The 26,714-nt window shown below is 50.4% G+C and overlaps 1 protein-coding gene and 1 pseudogene across 1 annotated transcript; one reads left to right on the plus strand and one right to left on the minus strand.

Annotated features, from left to right (window-relative positions):
• Positions 1-1,816: 1,816 nt before the first annotated feature.
• On the minus strand, positions 1,817-24,988 carry LOC142440472 (uncharacterized). Its single transcript, XM_075542896.1, has 5 exons — positions 24,345-24,988; positions 13,406-13,515; positions 8,995-9,125; positions 2,089-2,246; positions 1,817-1,982 (listed from the first exon to the last, which is right to left on the minus strand). The coding sequence occupies exons 1-5, from the start codon at positions 24,986-24,988 to the stop codon at positions 1,817-1,819; spliced, it is 1,209 nt and encodes a 402-aa protein (XP_075399011.1).
• Positions 16,579-16,686, plus strand: LOC142441852 (U2 spliceosomal RNA; annotated as a pseudogene).
• Positions 24,989-26,714: the final 1,726 nt, after the last annotated feature.

The raw sequence follows: 26,714 nt of genomic DNA on the forward strand, positions 1-26,714 counted from the left end.
CAGGTCTCCAGCATAGAAGCTCTGAAGGGCCACAAAGGTGCCCACGACACACACCCAAGAACTTTCCCCTGGGCAGGGGAGCTGCCACAGGGCTCACAGGTATGACCATTCTTACCTCTTGCTCTCTTCTCCCCTGTTCTGACTGGAGGGTCAGAACCATGGCCAGCAGGTAGGGATGGAAGGTGCAGGGAGAAGCCCCACGGCAGATGGCAGAGCTGCCATCACCCTTTCCTGCTGGAGGCCAGAGTGGGAAAGGGGGAGCAGCTTTGTTAACAGGGGGCAGTGTGCTCTGAGACTGGCAGCCTGAGATTGGACGTGAGACCCCCTCCTTGAAATAAACCACAGGCAGCCGTCCCATGAGGGTGGAGGGACATGCCTTTAATGTCAGACAAGGGACAGGGAGGTGCAACCTCTGCAGAAAGGGGATGCACTTGCCTGTTCAGTGGTCTGAGTGCTGCTCATCCCGAGCATGGGGGCAGCTGAGTATTTTGGCACACCTGATTTCTGTGTTTGTGACATGTCCTGTCGACTCCCATATGGGTGAGCACACACATGCACACATGTATATACATTCACATAATGACTACATCTTATGAACCAACACAACTCATGGCCACCGACTCAATTCTAACTCCTGGTGACCCCATGGGACAGGGTAGACGTGCTCCTGTGGGTTTCGGAGACTACTGTTTTATGGGAGTAGACATCCTCATTGCTCTCCCTCAGTGATTAAATGCATGCCTCTATTTCTACATCCCTAGGCACACTCACATACACTCATGCACATCAATGTGTATGTACAATTATATATCCATACCTTACACACACTGCCTTGTACCTGTAAACACAATGCACATGTGTGCACAGGCATGCACATGTGCCACATGCTCACATATAACACAGCACGCACATACACATGTGCACACATGCATAGCATAACACACCTATACCCTCATGTGTGCCTATACACAGACACATGCATGCACATGTAGTACATGCCCCCCACAAAGTCATGTGCATGCATACACATCAATACACCCACCCCACACAATACTCTTATGCACATACACACTCTCACATACATACAAAGACTCAAGCGCATGCCTGCACATACATGCCCTCATGCACATATGCAGTTATGCACACATTCACACCATGCACATGCATGCACACACACATACCCAAGCACAAGCAGATATGCACAGTTATGCACGCAGACACATGAATCCACCCTCACTTCTGCACACAAGTCCACAGTCACACGAGTTCACCCAGATACCCATCCACAGGCATGGAAATGCACAAAAGCACGGCGGCCCATCAGTTCGGGCCTAGAGGTGAGACTGGCAAATCAGAGCAGGAGAGAGTTTGCATCCGAAGAGGAAGGGGTGGGAGCCACTAAATGCCAGAGACCCCAGTTCTGAAGCTCACAGGAAAGTGGGCAGGACCACTGGGGACCGCCTGTTCTGGGGGTAAGCTTTCACATTAAGCACTGTTGCAGGAAACAACATTTTCGACCAGGAGACACCAGTGAAGAGGATGAAAATCCAACAAATTTATTAATTTCAGAAATTTTTTTTTCAAAAGATGACAGGTCCACTCTTTTCCAAAGTTGGGTGGAAGAAAGAGACAGTGAGAGGGTCAGGAACAGGCCTCTTGGTTTGTGCCTCTGTCCACACTGGGAGGGGTTTGGGGAAGAAGAAGCCCCTTTAGCTGGCTCGGAATCAGGGTGGACAGGGAAGGGACAATTCTCAGCATGGCACCCGCATATGATGAGAGAGGGTCCTCCAGGGTGCTTAGGTTGGGAATTGAAGGTTCAGCAGCAGGAAGATAGGCAGGAGGGGGCCATGCAGATGGCTGGCTTGCAGCTCACGGGGATGCACATAGTAGGTTTGCAGCCCACGGGCAGACACACGGCAGGCTTGCAGCTCACGGGCACACAGCAGGCTGCCTGGCAGGGGCTGGGCACACAGCAGCCTGGGCTGCAAGAGGAGGCTTGACCACAGGACACGAGTCCACAGGGGGACTGGCAGCCACCAGAGCAGCAGCTGGGGAGCCCACAGGGGGACTGGCAGGAGGTGGTCACACCGCACATGGGCCTGCACAGCAGAGTCACACAGGACACTGGGCGGCAGCAGGAGCTCCCGCAGCAGGAGGGTGAGCAGCAGGTGCTGGGCACACAGCACGGGACTGGGCAGCAGGCCGCCTGGCAGCCAGAGGAGCAGCTGGTGTCGCACATGTTGGATCTGTGGTTGGGGTGGCTGTCAGGGAGGAGGTGAGGCTGGAATGGAGTTTCCTTCCACTAGATGGCCTTTATATGCAGGTCCTGTGAGCGTCCAGGCAATACAGACCTATAATCATTCTTTTCCTAACAACTTATTTTCCTGTTTGGACATCTCTATGTTTGGTGTAATGCTCAGCTCTGACCTCACTTCCTTGAGCCCTTTTCTTCCTGTAGAAGCGGAACCTGGTTCTCTGTGTTCGAGTTGGTCCTGAGTTCTGTGTTCCGGGCAGTTTGATGTGTGAACACCACCACAGATTAGACTCTCAAATCCTGTCCCAGTGTCACTGTCTTATGAGGACCACGAGTCAGGACACTTTTGAGGGGACTTTGCACAGAAAGGCTGGAAGCCATCTTTCCCAGAACTTCCCACACAGCATACCCCCGCCTTCTCTCTCCCTCCTCCTCCTCCTGTGCCCAGGTTGTTACTCCCATGGGTTCATTTGACACCATCTCCATGTGCTGCCCCACTCCCCACACCACCCATAAACTCACACATGTGCACACACATGTCCATCCTCACACTCACGTGCCTGTATGCACAAACAGCATACTCACATGAGTGTGCATGTGCATATATGTGGACCAGATGTACAATCACACCTAGGTACAGTGCACATGTACACATATTTACATGTCAACATGAACACACATACACATGTGTACTTGTGGGTACAGGCACTCCCAGGGTGCTCCCATCCTCTTGTCAGGACCTCTTGTTAAACTGACCAGCAATACTTCTTATGAAACTCGCAGGCAGGTGGGAGGACAGGAGGCCCACACGGAACCTGTAGTTCGATGGAGACCAAGCGTCGATTCCATGAGCGAGTGATGTATGGCACAAGGAGACATGGCTAAGGAAAGCAGCGAAGGGATAACAACATTGGTGGGGAGGGTGTTGACACGGGTACTATTACAATAAGTATTTGTCAGATGGTTGCAGGGTATAGAAAAGGCTCCACCCGTGGACGGCTCAATCCATGTCAGAGACATCCCTTCTTTCCTTCATGCCCCTCCCTCACCCCAGGAGACCTCCACCTGCAGCTGGCGTTTCTCACACACCAGTGGGTTCAAGGTGCAATGTCGTCAGGCTTCGCACATCCTATTTGTTCATTGGTTTTACTCGGTATTTGTGGCAGCAAGCCCCTCTCTGCCGGTCTCAGTAGCGCTGGTTCCTTCCTGCTCCCCGGTGCACAGTGCTCATTGCGTACACATGCCACAACCTACCCATTTCCTCTTCCGTCTGGATGTTGAGTTGGCATCGATTCAGCAGTGGGTTTTTTTTTTCCTGAGAGTTTTAGGACTTTAGGTTATTTCCAACTTTCAGTGCAAGTAACCGTTTGATCCTCTCTTTTCCTGTGAACTTCCGCAAGCACTTCTCCGGGTTGTTTCCTCACATGCTGGACCTTACCTCTGGCCATCTCTGCCTTCAGCAGACGCAGTTCTCAGTTTACACCAACAGCACATGTGACCCGGGGAAGTGCACATCATAACCACCTGCGGCATCGGCTTCAGATTTGCTAGCTGGTGATTGGGGTCTTAAAAACCCACGAGCAACCAGCTCAGGTGCAACTACTGGGCTCCTTGGCTGGCGTGAAGGAGACTGAAGGAAGTCAGAGATGCAGGGAAACAATTAGTCCACATGGACTCATGAGCTACTTGGGCCCTAGCCTCCAAAAGACTAGAGGCGAGAGGAGCTAGAAGGTGCTTGGCTGCCTACGGTGCCCTGCTCTGAAAGGGAACATCGTGGGAGGTCCTGGAGAGAGTGTGAGAAATTTGCGGAATAAAACTCAACACCATAAAAAAGACCACTGTTCCTAGTCTTATGGAGGCTGGAGGGACCCCCGAGAGTCTGGCCCTTACACATCCTTCAACCTGGAGCTGAATTCAAATCTGTGTGCAGCTCTAGGTTCAGGCAAGAGATGGGCAGGGTCATGTGGTTGTTGTTGATAGGTGCCATCGAGTCAGCTCCAACCCATAGCAGCCCCGTGTACAACAGGACGAACCCGTCCTCACTGTTGTTCCTGTGCTTGAGCCCATCGAAGCAGCTATGGTGTCCACCCTTCTCACTGAGAGCCTTCCTCTTGCATGTGATATCAAACATGATGTTCTTCTCTGGGGCTGCAAGGCGCACGGTACCGCCAGGGAAGTCTGCACAACCCACCATAGCAGATCCAAAGGGCCGCGCTTGCTCATGGCTTCCACTCAGAGGGCAGGGAGGGATAGGACAGACGGACAAAGGGAAATAGCCAACACAGGGAGGAAGATGGAAGAGTGCATTGTGGGGGAATTGCAGTTCATGTTAACAAAACAAAATGTATACGCATTGTTGACTGGAAAACGAACTTGCTGTGCAAACTCTCACCCGACTCCATCTACCCAGCCATTCCTCTTGCTCTCCCTTTTTTACAGTTGCCTCGGTGCCTGCTGATTTGGTTAGAGCTTTGTTGTTAGGCACTGTGGAGTCGGTTCCGACTCATAGTCACCCTGTGTGCAGCAGAACGAAACACCAGCTGGTCATGTTTGCACTCAGTGTGCAGCCACTGTGTCAACCCATCTTTCCCAGGGCCTTGCTCTCTGTCACTGCCCCTCTGCTTTACTAAGTATGATGTCCTTCTTCAAGGACTGGTCTCTTCGGACACCGTGTCCAAAGTACAGGGGACAAAGTCTTGTCATCCTTGCCTCTAAGGAGCATTCCGGCTGTTCTTTTAAGACAGATGGTTGGTTCTTTTGACACTCCATGATACTTTCAATATTCTTCACCAACACCATCGTTCAGTTGCGTCTATTCTTTATCCATCTTCTGTATTCAAAGTCCAACTTGAACTTGAATATGAGGTGATCAAAAAGACCAAGGCTTGGGTTAGGCAATCTGAGTTTTCAAGGTAACAGCCTTGCTCTTCGACACTTTAAAGAGGTCTGTGAAGCAGATTTACCCAATGCAGCACATCTTTTGATCTCTTGACTGCTGCTTCCATGACATGGATTGTGGATCCAAACACGAAGAAATAAATCTTTGACAACCTCAACCTTTTTTCCATTTACCTATTGGTCCCGTTGTGAGGATTTTTTTTTTACATCATGTCATAATCTATACCAAAGTCTGCAATCCTCAATCTTCATCTGCAGCTGTGCTTCAAGTCCTCCACACTGTCAGCCAGCAAGGTTGTGTCGTCTGTGTACTGCAGATCGTTAACAAGTCTTCGTCCAATCCTGATGCCACATTCTTTTTCATATAATCCAGATTCTCTGATGATTTTCTCAGAAAAAAGTCTGAATAAGGATGGTGAAATTATACAACCCCAACACACACCTTTCCTGATTTTAAACCGTGCAAATTCCCTTGTTTCATTTGCACAACTGTCCCTTGATCCATGTACAAGTTCTACATGAGCACAGTGAAGTATTCTCAAATTTCCATTCTTCTCAAGGAAGAATGTTTGTCATCCACACCACAGAAGCCATCATGTTCAAGGGCACAGCTGTGTAAAAAAAATTCGCTTCATTGGAAGCTTCAAATATATGCTTTGGGATTTATATTCTATTTTCTTTCTCTTTTTTTGGCAGGATATTGCAGGCAACAAAAGTATATAAAACATCAGCCTCTTTCTCTACATTTATAATAAATTAATATTTTGACAACATAGCTGAGCATCATCTATTGTGATAGAAACACTTTTTTTCATATCTGGCTAAAATTATTCTCTAATAGATTTAAAAGATTCAAATATATATATATATATAAACACTCAATATTTCAGAGAATAAGTTGACAACATTTCTTTAGGAGTTTGGGAGTCTTTTGAGGCAGATGTACTCCCAAATATTAACTGGCCAGTATCCCTTACATCAGCATAACTGAAAGCTAAAGAAAATTATCTGCATATTTTCCACACTTTGAATCAATTGATCTTTCATATTGTTTTATGTACTTAATCTATCAAGTTCTGAGAGTCTTTCCCTGGGATTGAAGATTTGTCTCTCCTTGAAATCCCTCAGATTTTGCAATCCACCAAATTTATTGAGGTATGCTTGTGCTGTATAGAATTTGGGGTATATTATAGTTTCTTGGCGACTTAAACTTTATTATCATTCATTAGAAACTACTCACAATAGTGGTTTTTACCTTAATATCTGTCTCTTTTAAAGCAACTGTATCAGATCACTTTGGTTAGTACTGGGCAAGCATATTTCTCTCGCTCTTTTTACTTTCCACCTTTCTGCTCTTCCTTTGGTTTTGAGAACCCCCTCTGAACTGTTTCTTTGACATAAGCCTATTATTTCCCATGGCTTCTGGAAACATTCCTCTCTCTCCTCCGTGTCCTCGGTTCTTGGTACAGAAACTCAGAGAGCCTTGTATCTCTGAATTGTTGTGTTTCAGGACTCCGTGAATACACTTTACAACAGTTCTGGAAAATAATCTATATCCTTTTGAGTGTTGCCTTTACCCAGCCATCTCTGGTCTCTTTCCCTGAAGTGTCCATGAATTATAGATTGGCCTTCTCATCCTACTTGCCAAATGTCTTGCCTACTTTTCCATTGAAGAGGCATCTTTTTGTTTTTGTATAACTTCAGGTCAGCATTCTGGTTTGTATAAATCCAGAGCAGCTTCTCTTATCTGTCACATCATTCTTCCAGTGCAGTTTGACTTTAATAATTCTATGCTTCATTTTAGAAGTTCCAGCTGGTTCTTCCTGAAGTCTATTTTTTTTGTTTTTAAAGTACCTTGCTCCTTTCTCATCCCATCTTTTAGTTGTACAGGTGGTTTAGACATCTTGTTTAAAATTCTGTAATCCAGAGTTCCATCATCTGAAGTTCCTGGAAGGCCTTTTCTATTGCTTGTTGTTTTTGTTGTCTTTGGTTCTAATGGATGCATGTTCTTGTGGGGTTTGTAGTTGGACTGCTAGCTCATGTTTGGAGTTTACCTGTCTTAGTTTCACAAGGTTCAAATTACAGGCACATGACTGTAGAAACATGTGTTTAGAACAGTGCGGAGCCCATTATAAACAGTGTTTCATTGAGCTCCCACGGTAGCTTCAAGAGTCGGGCAATTATTACGTTCCCATTTTAAAGATGGGGCCACTGAAGTTTTATGGTCAAATTCTTGCTCCAGGTGCTATAGCTTGTAAAAGACAGGGTTCCATTTCAACCCAGGTCCCTCTGATAGTGCTGTGAATGCTCTGAACCCCAGTCTTGGCTAATGGAGATGTAGGGGTTGAACTTTCAATTACAGAAACTCCGTCTCCGACAAGGCAAAGAGGAAAATTGAAAAACGCTTTGAGACCAAAAGGCATGCAAAGTATCACTGGTAGCTCTGTTGAGTATTGTGTTGCTAACCACAACACTGAGGATTCAAACTCACCCTCCATTCTATGGGAGGAAAAGGAGGCCAAATAAAATGTAGTCTTGGAACCCCTATATAGGATTGCTATGAGTCAGAATCGACTTGATCGTTAGTGGGTTGGGATTGGACCTACAAAGGCCAAGAATTGGTCACCAATAAGAGAACAGCGGTAAGAGATGTGCCCTTGGTGCATCCTCCCTTGGAAGGATGGCTTCAGGTGCAAGTTTGCCCTGACCAATGTGGCCATCCATCCTCCCACACTGGCTAGAAGCTGCATGGAGCTGCAGCTCTGCTTGTCATGTGTGTGGCAGTCTGTCCTGCTCTAGCCTAGAGCCAGCTGACAGGAGGCTCTGGGGAAATGATGCCTCTGGTTTTAGATGTAAGAGAAGGGCCTAGGCTTTGCTCTCCTTCTTCCCTGAGGGGACGTAGGCCAGAGTCACCCGCAGCCAAGTGCTGGTGATGCTAATGGAATGGGCTCAGCAGCCAGTATGAGCCTGTATGGGGGTCTCAGCTCAGACCTCTGCTATAGATGGCTTCCTGGCACCTTGGTAGCACAAAGACAAACCTTGAAAGTTGAGATCATCCCCACCCTGAATGGGCCTTCAGTCCACCTCTGTCTATGTTCATGCTGTCTCCCTGGAGGTGCTTCTGACCAGCGAGAGCTCCGCTGTGGTCATGACCCAGGGTCTGAGCAGTCCCATGATCCAAAGCAGCATCATGTCCAACTTTGGCTGTTGGGCGGATGGATGTGGACACCAGGCTCAAATCACATGGGTGTAACCTGGGGCTCTGCCTCCTGAGAGTGAGCTTCCCTCCACCACCCTGCGTGGTGTGTTAATCAGGATTTCCATGGAGAGAAATCTAAAGGGATCATTTTTATTAGGCAGACACTGGTAGTGGTTGGGCTCATGCAGGTCCTTGCTAGTTAGCTTGCAAAGCTGGTTCCCACGGAGGGCAGCTCTACATGGCTTATGACATTTGGAGTACTGCTCTCCCTGCCAGAACCTGGAGAGTCCGGTCTGCCTGCGTACCAGGGCTTCAGCAGCAGGTGGGGGTGCCACAGGCGACTGGTGTGCAGATGAGGGAGGTGCAGGAGGTGGGCTGGCAGTGGCACAAGGACTGGCAGGAGGGGGCCACACACACAGTGGGCTTGCTGTTCACGGGAACACACGGGGCTGTCTTGCACACGCACATAGCAGGCCTGCACAGACATATGGAGGGCTTGCAGCTCACGGGCACACAGCAGGCTGAGGCACAGGGAAAAGCCTGGCCACGGGTGGAGGGGCAGCATGGCAACTGGCTGCCCCTAGAGCAGCAGCTGGCAACCCCACAGGGGGCCTGGCAGGAGGTAGGCACACCACACACAGACCTGCACAGCAGAGTCACACAGGAGACTGGGCGGCAGCAGGAGGGTGAGCAGCAGGCAGTAGGGACACAGTATGGGGCCGAGCAGCAGGCCGACTGGCAGCCAGAGGAGCAGCTGGCGTGGCACATGCAGATCTGTGGTTGGGGTGGCTGTCAGGGAGGAGGTGAGGCTGGCACAGAGGGTCCACTGTTGGGAGCTCTATATAGACCCTGACCTGATCTCAGCCCAGCAACATCGTGCTGTTGTTCTCGTCTTTGGAGGCTCTAATTCCCCCTTCCTGTTGAGAACTGTCATTTCACAAGGAAACACCTCACGCGGAACACAGTGCCTACAAACAAGCTGGCCCAGGGCTTCATGCTGGGACCGGGCTCTGTGCCTGTTGGCATGAGGTTGGAATCAGGATCTGCTGATGGGCTGCCCTGTGGCACATGGCCAGGTTTGTCTGTCTACCCATGATGGAGCAGGGTGGAGAGCGTTGTCATGGCAGCTCAGGCCGCTAGCTTCATGAGCTGGTTGCAGGGATGACATCCTGCCGGGTGGGTTGTGTTGGGGGCTCTGTCTGGGGTGAGCGCCTTGGCTCTGTGGTGGATCCCGGCCTGGGTGGCATGAGGGGCAGTTTCTTGGTCTGGATGGCAGAGTGTTGAGCAATGGGGATGAGGCTGTGGATCAGACCTCAGATAGAAGCTCCCTGATGGTGTTCTCTCAGCTCGCTGTGGGTGGCACATGGCCAGGAGGGCCTGGGGCGCTGCCTCCTGCCTCTGGGATCCATTGTGGTGGTGTGGCACCTCTCGAGCAGCGAGAGACACGGACTGGGCGCTCTTATCTGAACACAAAGATGCCGGACCAAGCGACTCCTCGACATTCAGATGTCCATCCCCCTCTGGCCACAGATCAGGTCTGTGCTGATGTCAGACCTGAACATTCCGGAACAGAAGTCACCAATGGCCACTGTCCTCACCTGGCCCACGGACTGACCACCTGAGTTCCCCTCTGGGGGTAAGAGGATCTGGGTAGGGGTGGAGCTGATGAGAACGATTCTTTCTGGGGGCAGTTAGTCAGACTCTGTTTTCTCCCCTTTGGCTGTGGAGGAGGGGATGCAGCACGTGTGACAGTGCCTGTGTCTGCCCCCCCCAACCCCCACCGCCACACACACAAGGCAGTGTGAAGCGAAGGCGCAGACAAAGGTGGTGACAATATGACAGTCTCTGGGTAAACCGTAAGCCATGTGCTGTTTACAGGAGCCGCAGCCAACCTGTCACTAAGGCAGGCCCAGGGATTCCGGAAACAGTGACGGGGTCTTCCCCAAAGTGCAAGGAGGGCAAGAATAATGAGGTGGCAGGGTGGCCGTGACACCCATGGGCCAACCTAGCGGGACTGCCTGGTGATGGTCCAAGCCGGGCTCCCTTCTCTGACCCCCTCCTCCACCTCTCTGTCACAGGAACCCCAGCCATGGGCTGTGCCTTCTGCTTTCTCATACCCTGTGGGGCTGTGCTGTGCTGTCCCGGGTGCTGCCAGCCAGCCTGCGGGGCCACCGCTGCTGCCCCTGTAGCTGCTGGCCTACTGTGTGCTGCCGCCAGCCCCCCTGCTCCATCCTCATCTGCACCCTTGTCGGCTGGGGCACCCTCCTCTGCTACTGAACATGGGGCAAAGTGTGGAGGGAGGCTGTGAGAGACTGGGGTTCCCATGGACTGCTGTCCCCAGACTCAACCTCTCCCCCCTGCCTGAGGCAGCTCCTAGACCTTCTCCCGCCCAGGGCAGTAGCCTGTTTGTCCCTCACGCTTCATACTGTGGGGGCTTAGGGTTCCCCCTCACAGCTCTGGGAGGCTCCCACCAAGCAAACTACCACCCGGCAGCCAATAAAATGAAGACACAAACCCACTGTCTGGATGCCTGCCCTTTGCTGTGCCCTTCCAGCCTCCTTCCACGGGCCCACACTCCCTGCTGCCCGCCCTCTCCCCCGGTCTCAGTCCCATCGGCTGCTGAAGGTGGGGTCTGGGGACATTCGTGGATCCTTTCTAGGTCCTTGGGAGTGGTCCAGTGAAGTACACCCCGTGTATCTGAGATGTACTGGGATTCGAGTGAAGGACCCCTTTGATCCATGGTGCCCACAGGCCCACTTTGCTACTAGTGATTCCATGTGACAATTATTACTGTACCTTCTCCTCATAACTGACCCAGTTTGGAGGGTACGTTTCATAGAAGACCTCTGCCTCACCATTCCCCCTTCACTATCAACGGTGTTCCACTGACTGCCCTCTACCTCTGGGGTTCACCCCCTACCCCCCACTTGCAGACTTCCATTCGATTTAGAGAAAAGTGTCGGGCACTCGTCTTCAGATAGCTCATCTGCCTCATTTTCTCACTTCTCCCCGCGACTCAACTTAAGTGCACTGACGATGTCTTACAGCTCGTTGAGCCCCCCCACCCCAATCATCTGTTCCTGTGCTCCCATCTGGGCAATGAGTCCTTCCCGAGCCAGGCCCTGATGTAAGCACTGTAGGTAAGCATTGAGCTTCTAATGACAGGGCCGGCTATTCTTGCTCACCAGCTACTCACCGGGGAGAAAGCTGAGGCTGTCTGCTCCTTCCCGTAAAGACTCACAGTCCAGGAAACCCACGGGGCTGGTCTACTCTATTCTGTAGGGTTGCTACGACCCAGAGTTGACTCAATGGCAGTGAGCATCTTCAAATTCACTAATTCTTTCTTCAGCGGTGTCAAGTCTACTGATGAGCCCACGGTACAATCATTTGTTTTGGATTTTTTGTTACTGAGTTCTGTTACTCATCTCTTGTTACCGAGGTTACCTTCAGTTCACTAAAGATTTCATGTTCCTCTACTGGGGGCTCTGCCATGGGCGTGCGCTTTGACTCAGGGCTGGGAAGCTCAGTGTTTTTGTTTCAACCTTAAGAACTCAGGAGTCCCTGCATGCCTGCCACAGAGCAGGGGCCTCTCCCTAACTTGCATGCTTCCCCCAGGGGTAAACGGACGCTGCTTATGAAGCTGTGTTTGCTTAGGCTGGCGTTGGGAGGCAGGAAGGAGCTCTAGGTCCAGGGTCCAGGGTCCAGGGTCAGTCTTGCGTCTGAAGCCCCTCAATGCATATGAGTTGGGTTTTGGTTAGTCTCAGGCAGGAACTGTGTGCCTGACATGCGGGCCTGAAGTTCTCTCAGACTGACTGCCTCTGCTCCTCACACCTGAAGACTTTGCTTTGTCTGAGTGGTGGGTCTTGTGGGAGAGGCTCCTTCCTCTTTGCTGTGGTAGTCCTCTTTCTGGTTATTGCACAGGACTCTGGGCTCGGCCCTGCACGTGACCCTGCCCTCAGGGGTTGAGGGTTTGTCCTGGACCCTTCTTCTAGCCACACTGTTCATCTCAAAGAGAGGGTGTGGGGACAGCACCCCCAGGTTTTCTCCCACCTGGAACTCCCAACTTCCCCTGAACCTTTGGGAAGTGGGCAGAGGTCCTTAGATTTGTGGGTTCTTCAAGTAGAGAGGAGCCCTGGTAATGTAGTAGTCTGGCTGCCGTCCACATGGTCAGCAGTTCGAAATCACCAGCAGTTCCGAGGGAGAAAGACTGGGCTTTCTACTCCCATCCACAGCGACAGTCTCAGAAACCCACAGGGGTCGCTAGGAGTCAGCGCTGACCCGATGGAGCTGAGTTTTGTTTTGTTTTTTAAATCATTTCACTGGGGGCTCATACCATTCTTATCACAATCCATCCATCCATCCATCCATCCATCCATCCATCCATCCATCCATCCATCCATCCATCCATTGTGTCAAGCACCTTTGTACATTTGTTGCCATCACTACTCTCAAAACATTTGTTTTCTACTTGAGTCCTTGATATGCCGGGTTTGGTTTGGGAGTTTTTCCAGGACTAAGGTTCAGACATGTCAAGATCAAAGAAAAGGACAGGCTGCGTAGGGAAAGCACTGTTTATTGGCATGGACTGGGGTTTCCTTTCCTGCCGGGATCAGAGCGGGGCCCCTGGGGGCCAGGACTTCCTTGGGGAGTAGGAAGGCAAAGGACCAGGGACCGGTCCAGATCGCTCTGGTGCAGCGGTGGTTTGCTGTCCCGGAATTCGGGAGGGGAGCTGGAGAAAAACTGTGTGCTTTCACCTCCCTCACTCATACAACCCAGAGGAAACCGAGGAGCCGTCTTCAGGGGAAGGGCTGGTGAGGGTGGGGTTTAGAGAAGTGCTCAGCAGCAGGCAGGGTTGCCGCAGGTGATGGGTTTGCAGAGGATGGTGGAGCAGGGGGGCTGGCAGCTGCTGGAGGACTGGCAGGAGGGGACCACACACAGCACAGGCTTGCAGCTCACGGGCACACAGCAGCCTGGGCTGCACGAGGAGGCCCCACCACAGCAGCCTAGTCCACATGGGGACTGGCAGCCACCAGAGCAGCAGCTGGCAGCCCCACAGGGGGACTGGCAGCAGGTGGCCACAGTGCACACGGGCCTGCACAGCAGAGTCACACAGGACACTGGGCGGCAGCAGGAGCTGCCGCAGCAGGAGGGTGAGCAGCAGGCGCTGGGCACACAGCACGGGGCTGGGCAGCAGGCCGCCTGGCAGCCAGAGGAGCAGCTGGTGTCGCACATGTTGGATCTGTGGTTGGGATGCCTGTCAGAGAAGAGATGAAACTGGAATGGAGGTTCCTTCCACTGGACGGCCTTTATACCCAGGTCCTGCGAGCACCCAGGCAACACAAAGCACAACTGTTGTCTTCCTTGTGGTGGTTTGTCGCAGCCCCATGTCCTGCCCTGGCTGTGAGATCATCACCTCTCTGTAAACAGGACTTCTGGTCTAACTTTTGGTGGTTGCCAGCCATTTCCTCAAGAACATGATTGGTCCTCCCGGCACCCTCAACTCACCCACAACACCAAATCATCTCCCTTCATTCTTTCACTGTTCCTTCCTCTGGGTTTGGACTTTATTACCTATAATTCTTAGATCACACAGGTTGGTGTGCTTCTTCCACGTGGAACTAGCTGAAGCCTCATTTCAATGACTGTAGTTTGAAGACCTCAGATGCTATTCTTTCGTCCTTTTATTTTTTTAAAAAATTGGGGGCTCTTACAGCTCATATCACAATCCATCCATGCACCCACTGTGTCAAGCACAGTTGTACATAGGTCGCCTTCATCCTTTTCTTTTGTAATCATTTTAGTGGGGACTCATACAACTCTTGTCACAATCCATCCATCCATCCATTGTACCAAGCACATTAGTACGTTTGTTGCCATCATCATTCTTAAAACATTTGCTTTCTCCTTGAGCCCTTGGTATCAGCTCCTCATTCTCCCCTTCCGTTTCTCCTCCACTCTCCCTTCCTCACAAACCCTTGATAATTTATAAATTATTATGATTTTGCCATGTCTTACACTGTCTGATGTGTCCCTTCACCCACTTTCTGTTGTCCGTCCCCATGGTAGGGAGTTATATGCAGATCACTGTGATTGGTTGCCCTCTTCTCCCCCACCTTCCCCTTCCCCTCCTGGTGTCACTACTCTCAATGTGGGTCCTGGGGGGTCCATCATCCTTTTCAAAACATTTTTCTTCTCCTTGAGCCCTTGGTAGCAGCTCCTCGTGTTGGCTGCTCTCTTCCCCATGCTCTGCTTTGCTATCTTCGGGGCTCCTTGGAGGCCACGCTGTGTTTGAGCTTTACTTTGCACAGGAAAACCTTAAGCATCAAGCCTTACACTTTAGGGTGGCATCTGGCCTGAGGACCACATCGACCTGTTTCTGGAAAAGAAGCTCATTTGGGTTATTGTGGTAAAGTAGACACACATGTACGTTGCCATATTTAGCTGTCTCCCAAGCACACAGCCCGTGGCGTGAGTCAGCCTCATTGCCTTGTGTGGTCATGGCCACTATTTGTTTCTCAAACGTCATCATCTGAGCAACATCCCCTCTCTTCCCACTTCCCTTTCCTTGGCAATCCAAATCTCTCTGCATTCACCTAGTCCAGATATCTTATACAATGTGGAGGTGGTAATGGTGGTGGAGGTGGAGGTAGAGGTGGTGGAGGTGGTGGTGGTGATGGAGGTGGTAGTGGTGAAGGTGGTAATGGTGGTGGTGGTGGTGGTGGTGGAGGTGGTGGAGGTGGTGGTGGAGGTGGTGGTGGTGGAGGTGGTGGTGGTGGAGGTGGTGGAGGTGGTGGTGGTGGAGGTGGAGGTGGTGGAGGTGGTGGAGGTGGTGGTGGTGGTGGTGGTGGAGGTATTGGAAGTGGTGGAGATGGTGGTGGAGGTGGTGGTGGTGATGGTGGTGATGAAGGTGGAGGTTGTGGTAGAGGTGGTGGAGGCAGAGGTGGTGATGGAGGTGGAGGTGGTGGTGGTGGGTGTCAGATCATAGCACCCCTTTCCTCCGGCTTCTTTCACCCAGCCCAATGTTTTCGAGCCTCATCCATGTGGTAGCATGTATCAGAACTCCTTTTCTCTTCCTGGTTGAGTAATAGCCTCTTGTATGTACATTCTGCTTGTCCACCCTTTGGCTCCTGTGGACAGCGTGCCATGGATGTCGGTGTACCAGTGTCTGTTTATGCTCTGCCCCAGCTCTTGGGGAATATGAGGGGAAGTAAAGAAAGCATTGCTCCCGGGTTCCGGTTCATGCATCCCGGGCCTCTTCCAAATAAACCGTGCTCCAACATGCCTCCTTGGGCACGGAATGGCTGTGGACAGCTGACCTGGCTTGCCTGAGTCTTGGGAGGGTGTCTTCCAGGAAAAGACCCAATCAAAACAGCAGTGTCTGAGAGGATCTGCTGGGACCATTCCGTTGAAGGCAGAAAGGCCAACTCAGGCAGCTATGGAAGCTGTTTTTAGGGATTCTGAAGGGGTCATCGTGATAGATTTCCTCAGAGGACAGAGGTTCTTCACGAGGGCTTCTTAGGAAGAAGTTTTCTTAAAAAAAAAAAATAACATGGATGAGGCTAAGGGCAGAAAAGTCGTCTGAGAGTTTTCCTACTGCATCATCATCCCCCCCTCGCCCTCCCCGGGTAGCAAGGGCTGTCTTTCCTGGACTTCATTGAGAAACTGTACCACACCCTCCCCTCCCTATAGCCCTGCTCTTGCCCCTTCATATTTTGTTTTGATCCCCAAACTCAGAAACATTTTGATGTCACATGGTTTGTATCCTGGCAGATTCCCAGCGAGCTGTTTTGCTGTGGTGTGCATGGAAGGGTACAGACGTCCCCAGGGAAGGCTTAGAGAGAGGGAAACACAGCTTTCAGGAGCAAGCACACCTCGGTGCCGGATATACCAAGACCAATAGCGTCACACTTTGATACTTTTGTTTATATAAGTTTCTGTGATTTCGTAGCAATACTTTTGGACTTGTCTTTGCTTAGCTAGAGCAGAGTTGCGGGAGCACTTACTGGTCCCATGTTTAACTCTTTGAAGAACCACTACGCCGTTTTCCAAAGTGTAAATAGAGCTTTATTGGAATATAGTGACACCTATTGATTTATGTGTTAATGTATGGCTGCCTCAGGAGCCCTGGTGGTGTAGTGGTTACAAATTGGGCTGCTAACCACAAGGTCAGCAGTTCAAAGCCACTAAACACTTCAGGGGAGAAATACAGGGCTTTCTACTTCCGTAAAACTCTCAGCCTTTTGGCTAAGATCAAATGTACTATCTGTTCTTATAAGTTTAATATCTGATTCGTCCTCTATCCGAGGACAATATATTAATGAAAGTAGCAATACCAGGAGGGGAAGGCGAAGGTGTGGTAGAAAGGGGGAACCAATCACAATTATCTACATATAACCCCATCCCTGGAGGATGGACAACAGAGAAGTGGGTGAGGGTAGATGTTGGGACAGTGTAAGATATGATAAAATAATAATAATTTATGAATTATGAAGAGTTCATAAGGGAGGGGGGAGCGGGGAGGGAAGGGAAAAATGAGGGACTGATACCAAGGTCTCAGGTAGAAAGCAAATGTTCTGAGAATGATGATGGCAACAAATGTACAAATGTGCTCGACACAGTGGATGGATTGTGATAAGAGTTGTATGAACGCCCAATAAAATGATTTACAAAAAAAAGTTAGTTTTGACAACTCAAAGGCAGTGCTCCTCCTCTGTCTTATAGGGACATTTTGAGTTGCCATCAACTCAATGACAGTGAGTTTCAGTTTTGAGTTCATGGTTGCCTTTGTTTTATAAGAATTAAATAGCTGCAATAGATGCTCTAGGACTCCCAAATACTACAATATTCACTTTCTGATGGTTGTGGCAGAAAGCTTGTTGGCCCATGCTATACCATAAGTCACAGATGGATTTACTTGTTCATGCACCAGATGTGTCTCCGATGTGGGCCGGCAAGCTGCTGTCGCAGCACAGAGATGAGGGAATGAAGACCCATCTAATTAACATGTGACACGGCTCCGGGGGCTCCGAGACTTGTAAAAGGAACAGGCTCAGCAAGTGCAGAGGGACAGGGCGTGCAGGTGGGTGGGGGCTTCTTTGAGGAGCGGTGCTGAACCAGTACCAGGTTGAGGCCATGGGAGAGCCATTTCGGGGGGAAGGTGTCCCAGACAGAGGTGGCTGGAGGTAAGACAATGGAGTGTGGGAGAGGCTCAGGTTGACTTCAGTCGTAGGACCTGCGACTATGTGCCCTAATATGGCAAAGGGGATGCTACTGATGCCATGAAGGATTAGCAAATTACTATTGTTGTTGTTGAAAGGATGTAGGGGATTCAAACTTTCTGGAGCTACCAAAGCTGGGTGAACCTCTGAGACTGTGGCACTGACAAAATCTTTAAACCCTAAATCTTACACAAAAAGCAATTCCCAAAGCCTTCTTTAAGCAGGTAGTTAGTTAACACTCGGATTGAATGGCCACTTGAAAGCTTTGAAGTACTGAGAGCAACGTGTTGCAAGTAACTTGGGATGTCCCATGAAACAAGGACCCGAAACCTCCAAACCAAGGAACCCAAACCCATGAGGTATTTGCTTGTACCAAGCTACATTTTTGGATGTAAAAATATATATCACACCAAACCCAAAAAACAATAAACAAATTCACTGGCAATGAGTTAATACTGACTCATAGCGACCCCTGTGGGTGTCCAAGCCTGTAACTGTTTACAGGAGTAGAAAGCCTAGTCTTTCTGCCGAGGAGCCGCTGAATGGTTTCGAACTGCCAACCATGTGGATCACAGCCCAACGCATAACCGACTCTACCACCAGGGCTTCTAGAGATCACACAACATGTGCTAATTCAACTTTTCACAGGTGTATAACTTTTCAACAATGGTTACTTTAATTGGCAAGCGTAACCCTTAATGTGACTTTCCCATCACCAGAAAGAGAAATTCATTCAGCATTCCATCAATCAAGCCTCCTCCGCTTCCCCTTTCCCACCCTGGCACCTACGAATCAAACTCTGGTCTTTCCATACTCTTATTTTTACATGAGCTCGCTCGCACAGTAGTCGTCCTTGGGTAGTGGACTGATTTCACTTCACAGAATGTCTTCCAGGTTCCTCTGTGTGTGCAGGTAGCACGTATTAGGTCTTCATTTCTCTTTCTGCCTGGCGACCCACTGTATGCACACACCACAATTTTCTTATCGATTTGCTCATCGATAGGTATTTAATTGTCTTCATCTTTTGGTGACTGAAAACAGTCATGCACCGAACGAACAACAGCGTGCACAGGTTTATGCATGTCACTGCTTTCAAGTCTCGTGGGCATATTCCTAGAAGTGGGCTTGCTGAATCAGATGGCACCTCTATTTTCAGCTTTTTGAAGAGCTGCCTCTCTGTCTTCCACAATGGCTATACCACGAGCATCCCTACAAGCCGTGATTGAAGGTACCAATTTCCATACATCCTTGTCATTGTTATTTTCCATTGTTGTTCTTCTTGTTTTGATCTTCGCCATCCTAGTAGAAATGAAATGGTTTCTTAATTAGGAGTTTGTTGGCATCTCTGATAAAAACAAGTTGTCATTGGTTTGCTGTTCCTCTATACCATCTTTAATGAAGCGTCTGTTCATGATCATTGGCCACTTGATATTGGGTTGTTTGGCTTTCTGTGTCTCAGTCGTAAAGTTTTCCATATATTTTTAGATACTAGACCCCTATCATTTATATTGTTCCCGGAAATGTCCCTCAGCCTGTACGCCGTCGTTTTATGCTTTAGAGAAAGTCTTTTGATGGAGAGAGAGATTTAACTTTCTGAGGGCCCAATGATCGACATTCCCTCCTGCTTCGTGTACATTTTTCGTTAGGTTCGATGATCTAACAGGGAAAACATTCGGTGGCCGAGCTTCACCGCTGTCTTTTCCCGGAAGAACTTGATGGATTCACATTGGACATGTAGGTCCTTGATGCGTTTTGAATGGGATTTTGTATATGGTGTGAGGTATGCATCTTGTTTCTTTTTTCTGCACGTGGAAATCCATTTTTGCCAGCGCCATCTATTGAGACTGCTCCCTCTCCATTGACTTAGCATCCTAGTTGAATTTATTTCTGCCCTTTAACATTCTACCGATCTATAAGTGTATCATCTAATTAGGCTGATTTTGAAACAGTTTTATTGACACATAATCCACACAGCATACAAGTCAATAGTTCGATTAGATCAGGAAGAGTTGTCCAATCATCACCACAATCAGTTTTCGAACATTTTCTTCCTTCTTGTACTCATTGCTAGCTCCTCCTCATGTTCCCCAACCTCCCCTGCCAGCCCCGCCCCTCCCAAGAAACCATTCATCCTGTTACTGTCTCTCTTGATTTAGCTATCCTGGATTTCATATGCAGAACAATACACCGGAACACAAAAACAAAGCTAACAACAATAATAAAATAAAGCAAATAAAACTTTAATGGAAAAGAAAGCATAAAAATATTAACAACTAGAAAGAACAACTTCAAAATGGATAAAAGGAGGTCAAATGAAAAGACGTTAACTTTTATGCTAACTGCATCTGCCCTACTGTCATGCTCTTTCCCACGCGCTCTGTTTAATGGGAAGGCTATTCACACCCTGGAAAGAAGGCTGTTTTGATCCGCACACTTGTGCGATATATTCTGAAGCCGGCGTTTCGAGGCCTCCTGCTTTGTTCTTCAAGATTGCCATGGCCATTTGAGATCTCTTGCCTTCCCACACAGAACTACGGATTGCTATTTTCCATAGTTGCAAAAAATGCTGTTGGGATTTTAATTAGGATTTCATTGACTTTTTAGATTGTTTTGGGTAGTATTGGTACCATGACTATATTGTCTTCCATTCATATACCTGGAATGTTCTCCCATCTACTTAGGTCTTCTTTTGTATTTTTCAGTTGTTTTTAAAATTTTCATCGAGTGAGTTTTTCACAGCCCTGTGTACACTTATTGCTAGATTTGTTATTCTGTGAGATGTGAAGTGAAGGATCTTGAGGTAGGGGAGCTAATCCTGGATTCTCTAGGTGGGCTCTAAATTCATTTGCAGGGAGAGGGAGGCAGAGGTGACTTGATTAGAGAAGATGAAGGCCAAGCATGATGGAGAAGATGCTTTGAAGGTACAGGAAGGAGCTATGAGCCAAGGGATACAGGTGGTCTCTGAAGCCAAATGAGGCAAAACTCATGTTCTCTTGTGGAGCCTCCAGAAGCTGCCACCTCTTGATTTTAGCTCTTGGAATCTAGTTTGGACTTCTGACCTTAGAATTGTACAAAATAATGGACACGTGTTGTTTTAAGTCACACAGGGTGTGGTCATTTGTTACAGCAGCAACAGGGAGCTCAGACATTTCTTATCTTGAAAGACTTTGATTTGTATTCTCCCTCGCTTGTCTGGTCCATCACTGACCCGTGGACGTGGCAGGGAGGGAGGCGACGAGAAGAAAAAGGAAGTACAGAGGAATCCTTCCTCGGATTGGTGCTGCTGCGGGCTGAGCTCCCGTGCTAGGATGAGTGAGTGTTCTAGAGAAACCCAGTGACACCCATATATGTATAAGAAAGAACTTAATATCAAAAAACAGTCTTATCTAGAAGGCAGCCCAGCCCAGTCCTACTCAAGTCCATTGGTTGAGTGCAGGCTGGAGCCCTCTGCAGACTCAGGCAGTGCTGGCGGAGGAAGCAGGAAGTCAGAGTGGGAAGCTGAGCGATCATAGGCGGGGGCTGAGTCCCATGAATCTTGGGTCTTTAGGAACATGGTGTGGCACGGCAGCATCCCGGGACAGCAGGCCGCATAGGCAGCTCCAGGTACCAGATGCAGACTCCAAAGTGGAGAGGCACACAAGAGAGGGGAGCTCTCAGTGTCTCCCATAAAAAGGCCATGCCGCTGAGGAGGCATCATCGGGCCAAGACCTGACTGAGAGTTGGACTCCACTCTATTTCACCACGGCACCACCCACCCACCCACCCATCCATCCATCCATGCATGCATGCATCCATCCATCCATCCATCCATCCATCCATCCATCCATCCAAACAAACCAAACTCCCCGACCTCGAATCGCTGACTCATAGTCAACTCTCTAGGTCAGGGCAGTTTTCAAGAGTAGAAAGCTCTGTCTTTCTCCCATGGAGAGACTGGTTTCAAACTGCTGACCTAGCAGATGCCAGCCCGATGCATAACTACGGTGCCCTCTAGGGACCATCAAATAGACATAAAATCTCACCATAATATGTCCTTCCTCCTTGACCCCTCTGTCCTCTGCCTGGTTCATCTTTGAAGCCCTTCCCCTTGTGGATCCCCCACCCCACACCCTGTTGTTCCTTGACCAGGGCAAAGGGCTCTCTATTCCAGCTTTCGACTCTCAACAAAGCCAGTGGTTCTGTTCTTCCAGTGCAGGCGTGGCTGTGCTCTATGGGTCTCTACCAGGAGCTGAATGAGCCCTGGCCCTCTCTCTTGGGGGGTTCATCTGGGTCTGTAGGACTCCAGGCAACATGCCCTTGTTCTCCACGGGGGTGTCTAATCCACACCCCCAGCCCTTGGTCTTCTCAGGCTGACGGCCGTGGGCCCTGAGCACCCTCACGTGGGAGTGAGCCCTGAATGCCCTTCTTCCTCAGCCGGGTGTCAGGAGGGGGATCGGACACCATTCCGCTTTCTCTAAAGAAATCCATTCCTAGACTCCCTCTTCCCTTTGCTTTGTCTCCCCAACCCTTTTACAATTTAGAGGTGCAGGTGGGCTCCAAGCCACAGGACTTATTTATGCCCCTCCCCCCACCTTTGTGCATCCTGCACGGCTGTGTCCCACCTCCCTCTGTGATATGAGGAGCCAAAGGAGACGGTGAGTTCAGCCATCAGCAGGAGCCTGTTCATGTTGATGCAGTGGTTGGCCTCTGGTTTGGGCGTTGCCTGTGTGCAAACCTGTCCGGTGGTCATCAACGCGCCGTGGGTGCTCTGACCAGCCTTTTGCTCGGTATGTGTCATACCCATTTGCCCGTGGTGACTGCCCAGCCAGGTGAGTGTGGAGAGGTGTTCTGCCGGAGGCTCCCTTTGAGGACTGCTTAGGGTGTCAGAGGCTGTCCTCCCTGGCAGGGAGCGTAGCTCGCTGCCAACCGCATCCTTCAGCATCCCCTCAGCCACCAAACCATTGCCAGTGGGGTTTTAACCAGCTCTTTCTAGCTTGTATCGGGGAGTCCGGGTGTGGCGAGTGGTCAGTGTCCAGCTGCTCCCTAAAAGTTGGCACTTCACATGCACCCTGCCGCTCCACAGAAAGGGGGCCCCGGGGCTTTGCTTCTGTAAAGATCACAGCCAACAACAGCCCCACTGTGGAACACAGGCCGTCACCAGGAGTCGGAATTGTGCCCACAGCAGGTGGACATTGTGTCAACATCCCCAAACCCAAGCCAAACTCACGGCTATTGCGTCCATAGCCCCTCATCGCCACCCCGTAGACAGGGTAGAAAGGCTCCTGGGGGTTTCTGAGACTGGAACTCTTGGTAGGAGTAGACAGCCCCATCTTCCTCCTGAGGAGGACTTGGTGGTCTCGAACTGTGGACCGTACCGTTTGCTGCCTGACTTGTCACCACGATGCCCCCAGGTCATCCCAGTTCTTGACACATCTTTGATTCCCAAGGGTTGAGGTGGAGCATCCTTAGGCATCATTGAACTCAACTGCTCTGAAGAGCCCACGGAGCTCTTTATTTCCTTCTGGAGAGGGTCCCATTTCCTTTAAAACTGAGCAGGCAAGGCACGGGTACGGGTTTCGGGTGCGCGCAGGCAAACAGAGGGCTTCATCCATCAGTGTAGGTTGATGATTCAACCTTTCCCTGCTTGAATCTCTTCTTTGGGCTTTTGGACCACCCCCTTTTCTTGGGAAGTGGAGCTCAGCTGAGCGGAGGGTGGGGCATGCACACACCGACCCCCCCCCCCACTGTGGAGGTGCCCTGTGTCCTTGCCCTTGATGACCTAGCCTCCCATGTGTTTCCGACTCTGATGAGCCTCATCCGATATACCCTTGGGGTGCCCAGGCGGTGACCTGGCTCGGCTGACTTGGCACGCACTGGACTCGAGTGCGGTGGTCCCACAGGGACGGAACGACGTCTTTGATCTGAGCCTCCCCCCAACGGGGTAGGATGAAAGATGTCTCAGTGGACCTTGAGCTCCTCTTGGGGGTCCATTTGACCCTGCTGATGCTTCGGAGCATGCAAGGGGAGTCTGCAGCCCTGCACCTCACATAGCATGCTGGCCTCCCTTCTGGGGGTGGCCCGTCTGTCCAAGGTCTGCAGTCGCAGGTTATACACCAGGAGGCCAACACAGCCTTGGCTACTCTCAGATCCCTGGACACACATTCTCCACCTGGCGGGAAGAACAGGACCATGAACAGCAGGACACACAAGTCCAGTGTGAACTCTGTCCTTTCCTGCCCCTGCTCTGCCCTCCGGGTGGGCGGGTTTCTTGGCATAGAGAAGGGAGCAGGGGTCATGTGGAGGCACCATCTAGCTTAGCTCCCTGTTTCGTAGGTGCTTGAGCTTGGAATTTGGATGGTGTCTTTGTTTTCCAACCTCCCCAGACAATGGACTTCGGTCCAGATTTGGGATAATCAGGTGATCCAGAGGCCGTGAAAGGGTCCACATTTCAGCTTCAAACATTTTATTGATTATAGCTTTTGACCATTTGCCACACCAGGGCAAACAACCGGCCCTGCAGAAGGGGCTTCTGGGGTCCCACAGTCTCTCCTTGAGGGAGTCACCGACTGAGAGGGGGCTCCACATTTCACAGGAGAGACACTCTTGGTGGGGCAGGCTCTGAGCTGCTGGGGGCAGAGGGGGTGTCCTGGGGCTCCTGAGAATGGAGGGTCACGCTTAGAACAAAGCTCACAGCTTGCACATGTTAGAAGACCCAACCACTCAGCAGCAGGAGTCCCGGCAGGACGAGGTGCCACAGCAGGTGGGGCGAGGGCATGTGGGGCGGCAGAGCAGGGACATGGAGGAGGAGGCAGGGGTACAGCAGGTAGGCTTGAACACAGGTTGGCAGATGAGGGACATGCAGGAGGAGGGTTTGCAGCAGGAGGGGGCACAGGGAGAGGGCTGGCAGCATGAGGAGGATGAGCAGGGGCCTTCCCCACAGCAGACGGGCACACAGCAGGCGGGCTTGCAGCAGACGGGCGTACAGCAGACAGATGTGCAGCAGACAGGTGTGCAGCAGACAGGTGTACAGCACATGGGCATGCAGCAGGGGGTGGATGAGCAGCAGGAGGGCCCACAGCAGGAGGGCCCACAGCAGGCAGTACAGCCTGATTGGCAGGGGCTGGACCCACAGCTCACGGGGCTGCAGAGGAGGGTCAGGCAGGAGGTTGGAGCACAGCAGAACTGACAGGTAGGGACACAGCAGGAGGACTGGCAGCAGGAGGGGGCACAGCAGGTAGGAGCACAGCAGGAGGACTGGCAGCAGGAGGAGGCGCAGCAGGGCGGCTCACAGTAGCTCTCCGGGCAGTCGTCCACCTCCCAGGAGGGACCAGTATAAACACTGGGCATATAGCCCCGGCTGCCATAGCTCCTGTCGCTGGAGCAGATGGACCTGGTGGATGCAGCTGGAACATAGGTCCTGGAGCAGCAGGTGTCAGCCATGGTGGGTGGTAGGGTAGAGAGGTGGTGACACGAGGACTGAGTGAGTGAGCGAGTGAGTGAGTAGCTCTGGGCTGCTAGGGCTTTTATATCCCTCTTGGGCTCATGTTGTTCCAACAGAGACTCAACACACCTCCCTTCCTTGTTGCCGTTGGTCGTTTAGGGAACTCTCATTATTGTCAGTATAATGTTTGCTTTCCATGACATGTGAAACCTTGTAAAATGGAGGGTATTTGGGGGCTTTATTGACCCAACTGGACCAGGAGACAACATCATAATAAATGAGGAAATGGTTGAAGTTGTCAAGGATTGAATTTTACTTGGATCCACAATCACGGCTTGTGGACGCATCACCTGGACAAGCCTGCTACACAAGACTGCTTTCAGATATCGAAGTAGCAGAGCTGTCACTGTGAGGACTGAGGTGCCCCTGGCCCCAGTCTTGGTGTCTTCACTTGCTGCACAATGAATGAAGAAGACTAAAAAAGAATTGGTGCCCTTGACGGATAGTGTTGGGGAGGAATACTGAACTTCCCACAGACTGACACAGAATCCACATAGCTGTCTGGGAAGACATACACCCAGAGGGATTAGATGTGAAGATGGTGAGGCTTTGTCTCATGTCCTTTGGCCATATTAGGAGGAGGGGCCCATTGCTGGAAAACATCATGCCTGATCGACTAGAGGGTCCGTGGGCGAAGAGTAAGACTTTCAAGAAGAGAGATTTGACACAGTGATCACCACAAAGGGCTCAGATATAATCGTGTTTGGGAGGACACTGCAGGGCCCCCCAGTGTTTTCTCTGTCGTGCATAATAGGATCGATTGGCTGGAACCGACTCGATGCCATCCAACAAAAACCTGGCTTTGACTCCAAATCATAGCCAGAAAGAACGACTGTGAGTTCCAGAACACATGTGTGTTCAGTGGTTCTCAACCTTCCTCAAGCTGCGACTCTTTCATACAGGTCCTCATGTTGTGGTGACCCCCAACCATAACATTATTTTCATTGCTGCTTCAGAACTGTAATTCAGCTACTGTTATGAATCGGGCAACCCCTGTGAAAGGGTCATTCAACCCCCAAAGGGGGTCACAACTGACCCACAGGTTGAGAGCTGCTGTTTTAGAGGGTGTCTGGGTGGGTGTTGGGTTGGCTACTCAATAACCCATCCAATCTCATTCTACCACCCTTGGGGGGATACCTGAGATGGCCCCTGTGGATGCAATTGCCCTGGGTTCTGGGCTGGCCTGGGCCGGCCATCTGGAGAAACCCAAGGGCTGACATACTGCTGGAAGCGACTAGTTGGAACCCTCTCTGGTGCAGGGAGGTCCCCTGAGGGTTTTGGTACAAGTGGCAAACACACAAGTGAGGGACAGCCCTGTGACAGCATTTCACACACAGGAAAGCAGAGGTCCCTGGCTATGCAGTAACACCCAACACTCCACTTCATCAGAGCTGTCAAGTGCATTGGGACAAAGTTATTATTATTATTATTATTAACTTTGACTTCTCATTGTACTCTCAATATCTGTCAATTTGGATGATGCAAATCTCCCTCATTCTTGATATTTGTCATTCGTCTTTTCTTTCTCTCCGGCTTGCTTTTGCTGGTCAGTCTTAATGCTTTCTTGATTTTCACTATTGTTTTCTGTTTAATTGATTTGCATGCTAGTGTTTATCATTTCCTTTCTGCTTTGGGTTTAATCTGCTCTCCCCTTTTTGCTCCCTT

The sequence above is a fragment of the Tenrec ecaudatus genome, chromosome 2 (assembly GCF_050624435.1).
Source record: "Tenrec ecaudatus isolate mTenEca1 chromosome 2, mTenEca1.hap1, whole genome shotgun sequence".
In the NCBI taxonomy this organism is placed as follows: domain Eukaryota; kingdom Metazoa; phylum Chordata; class Mammalia; order Afrosoricida; family Tenrecidae; genus Tenrec; species Tenrec ecaudatus.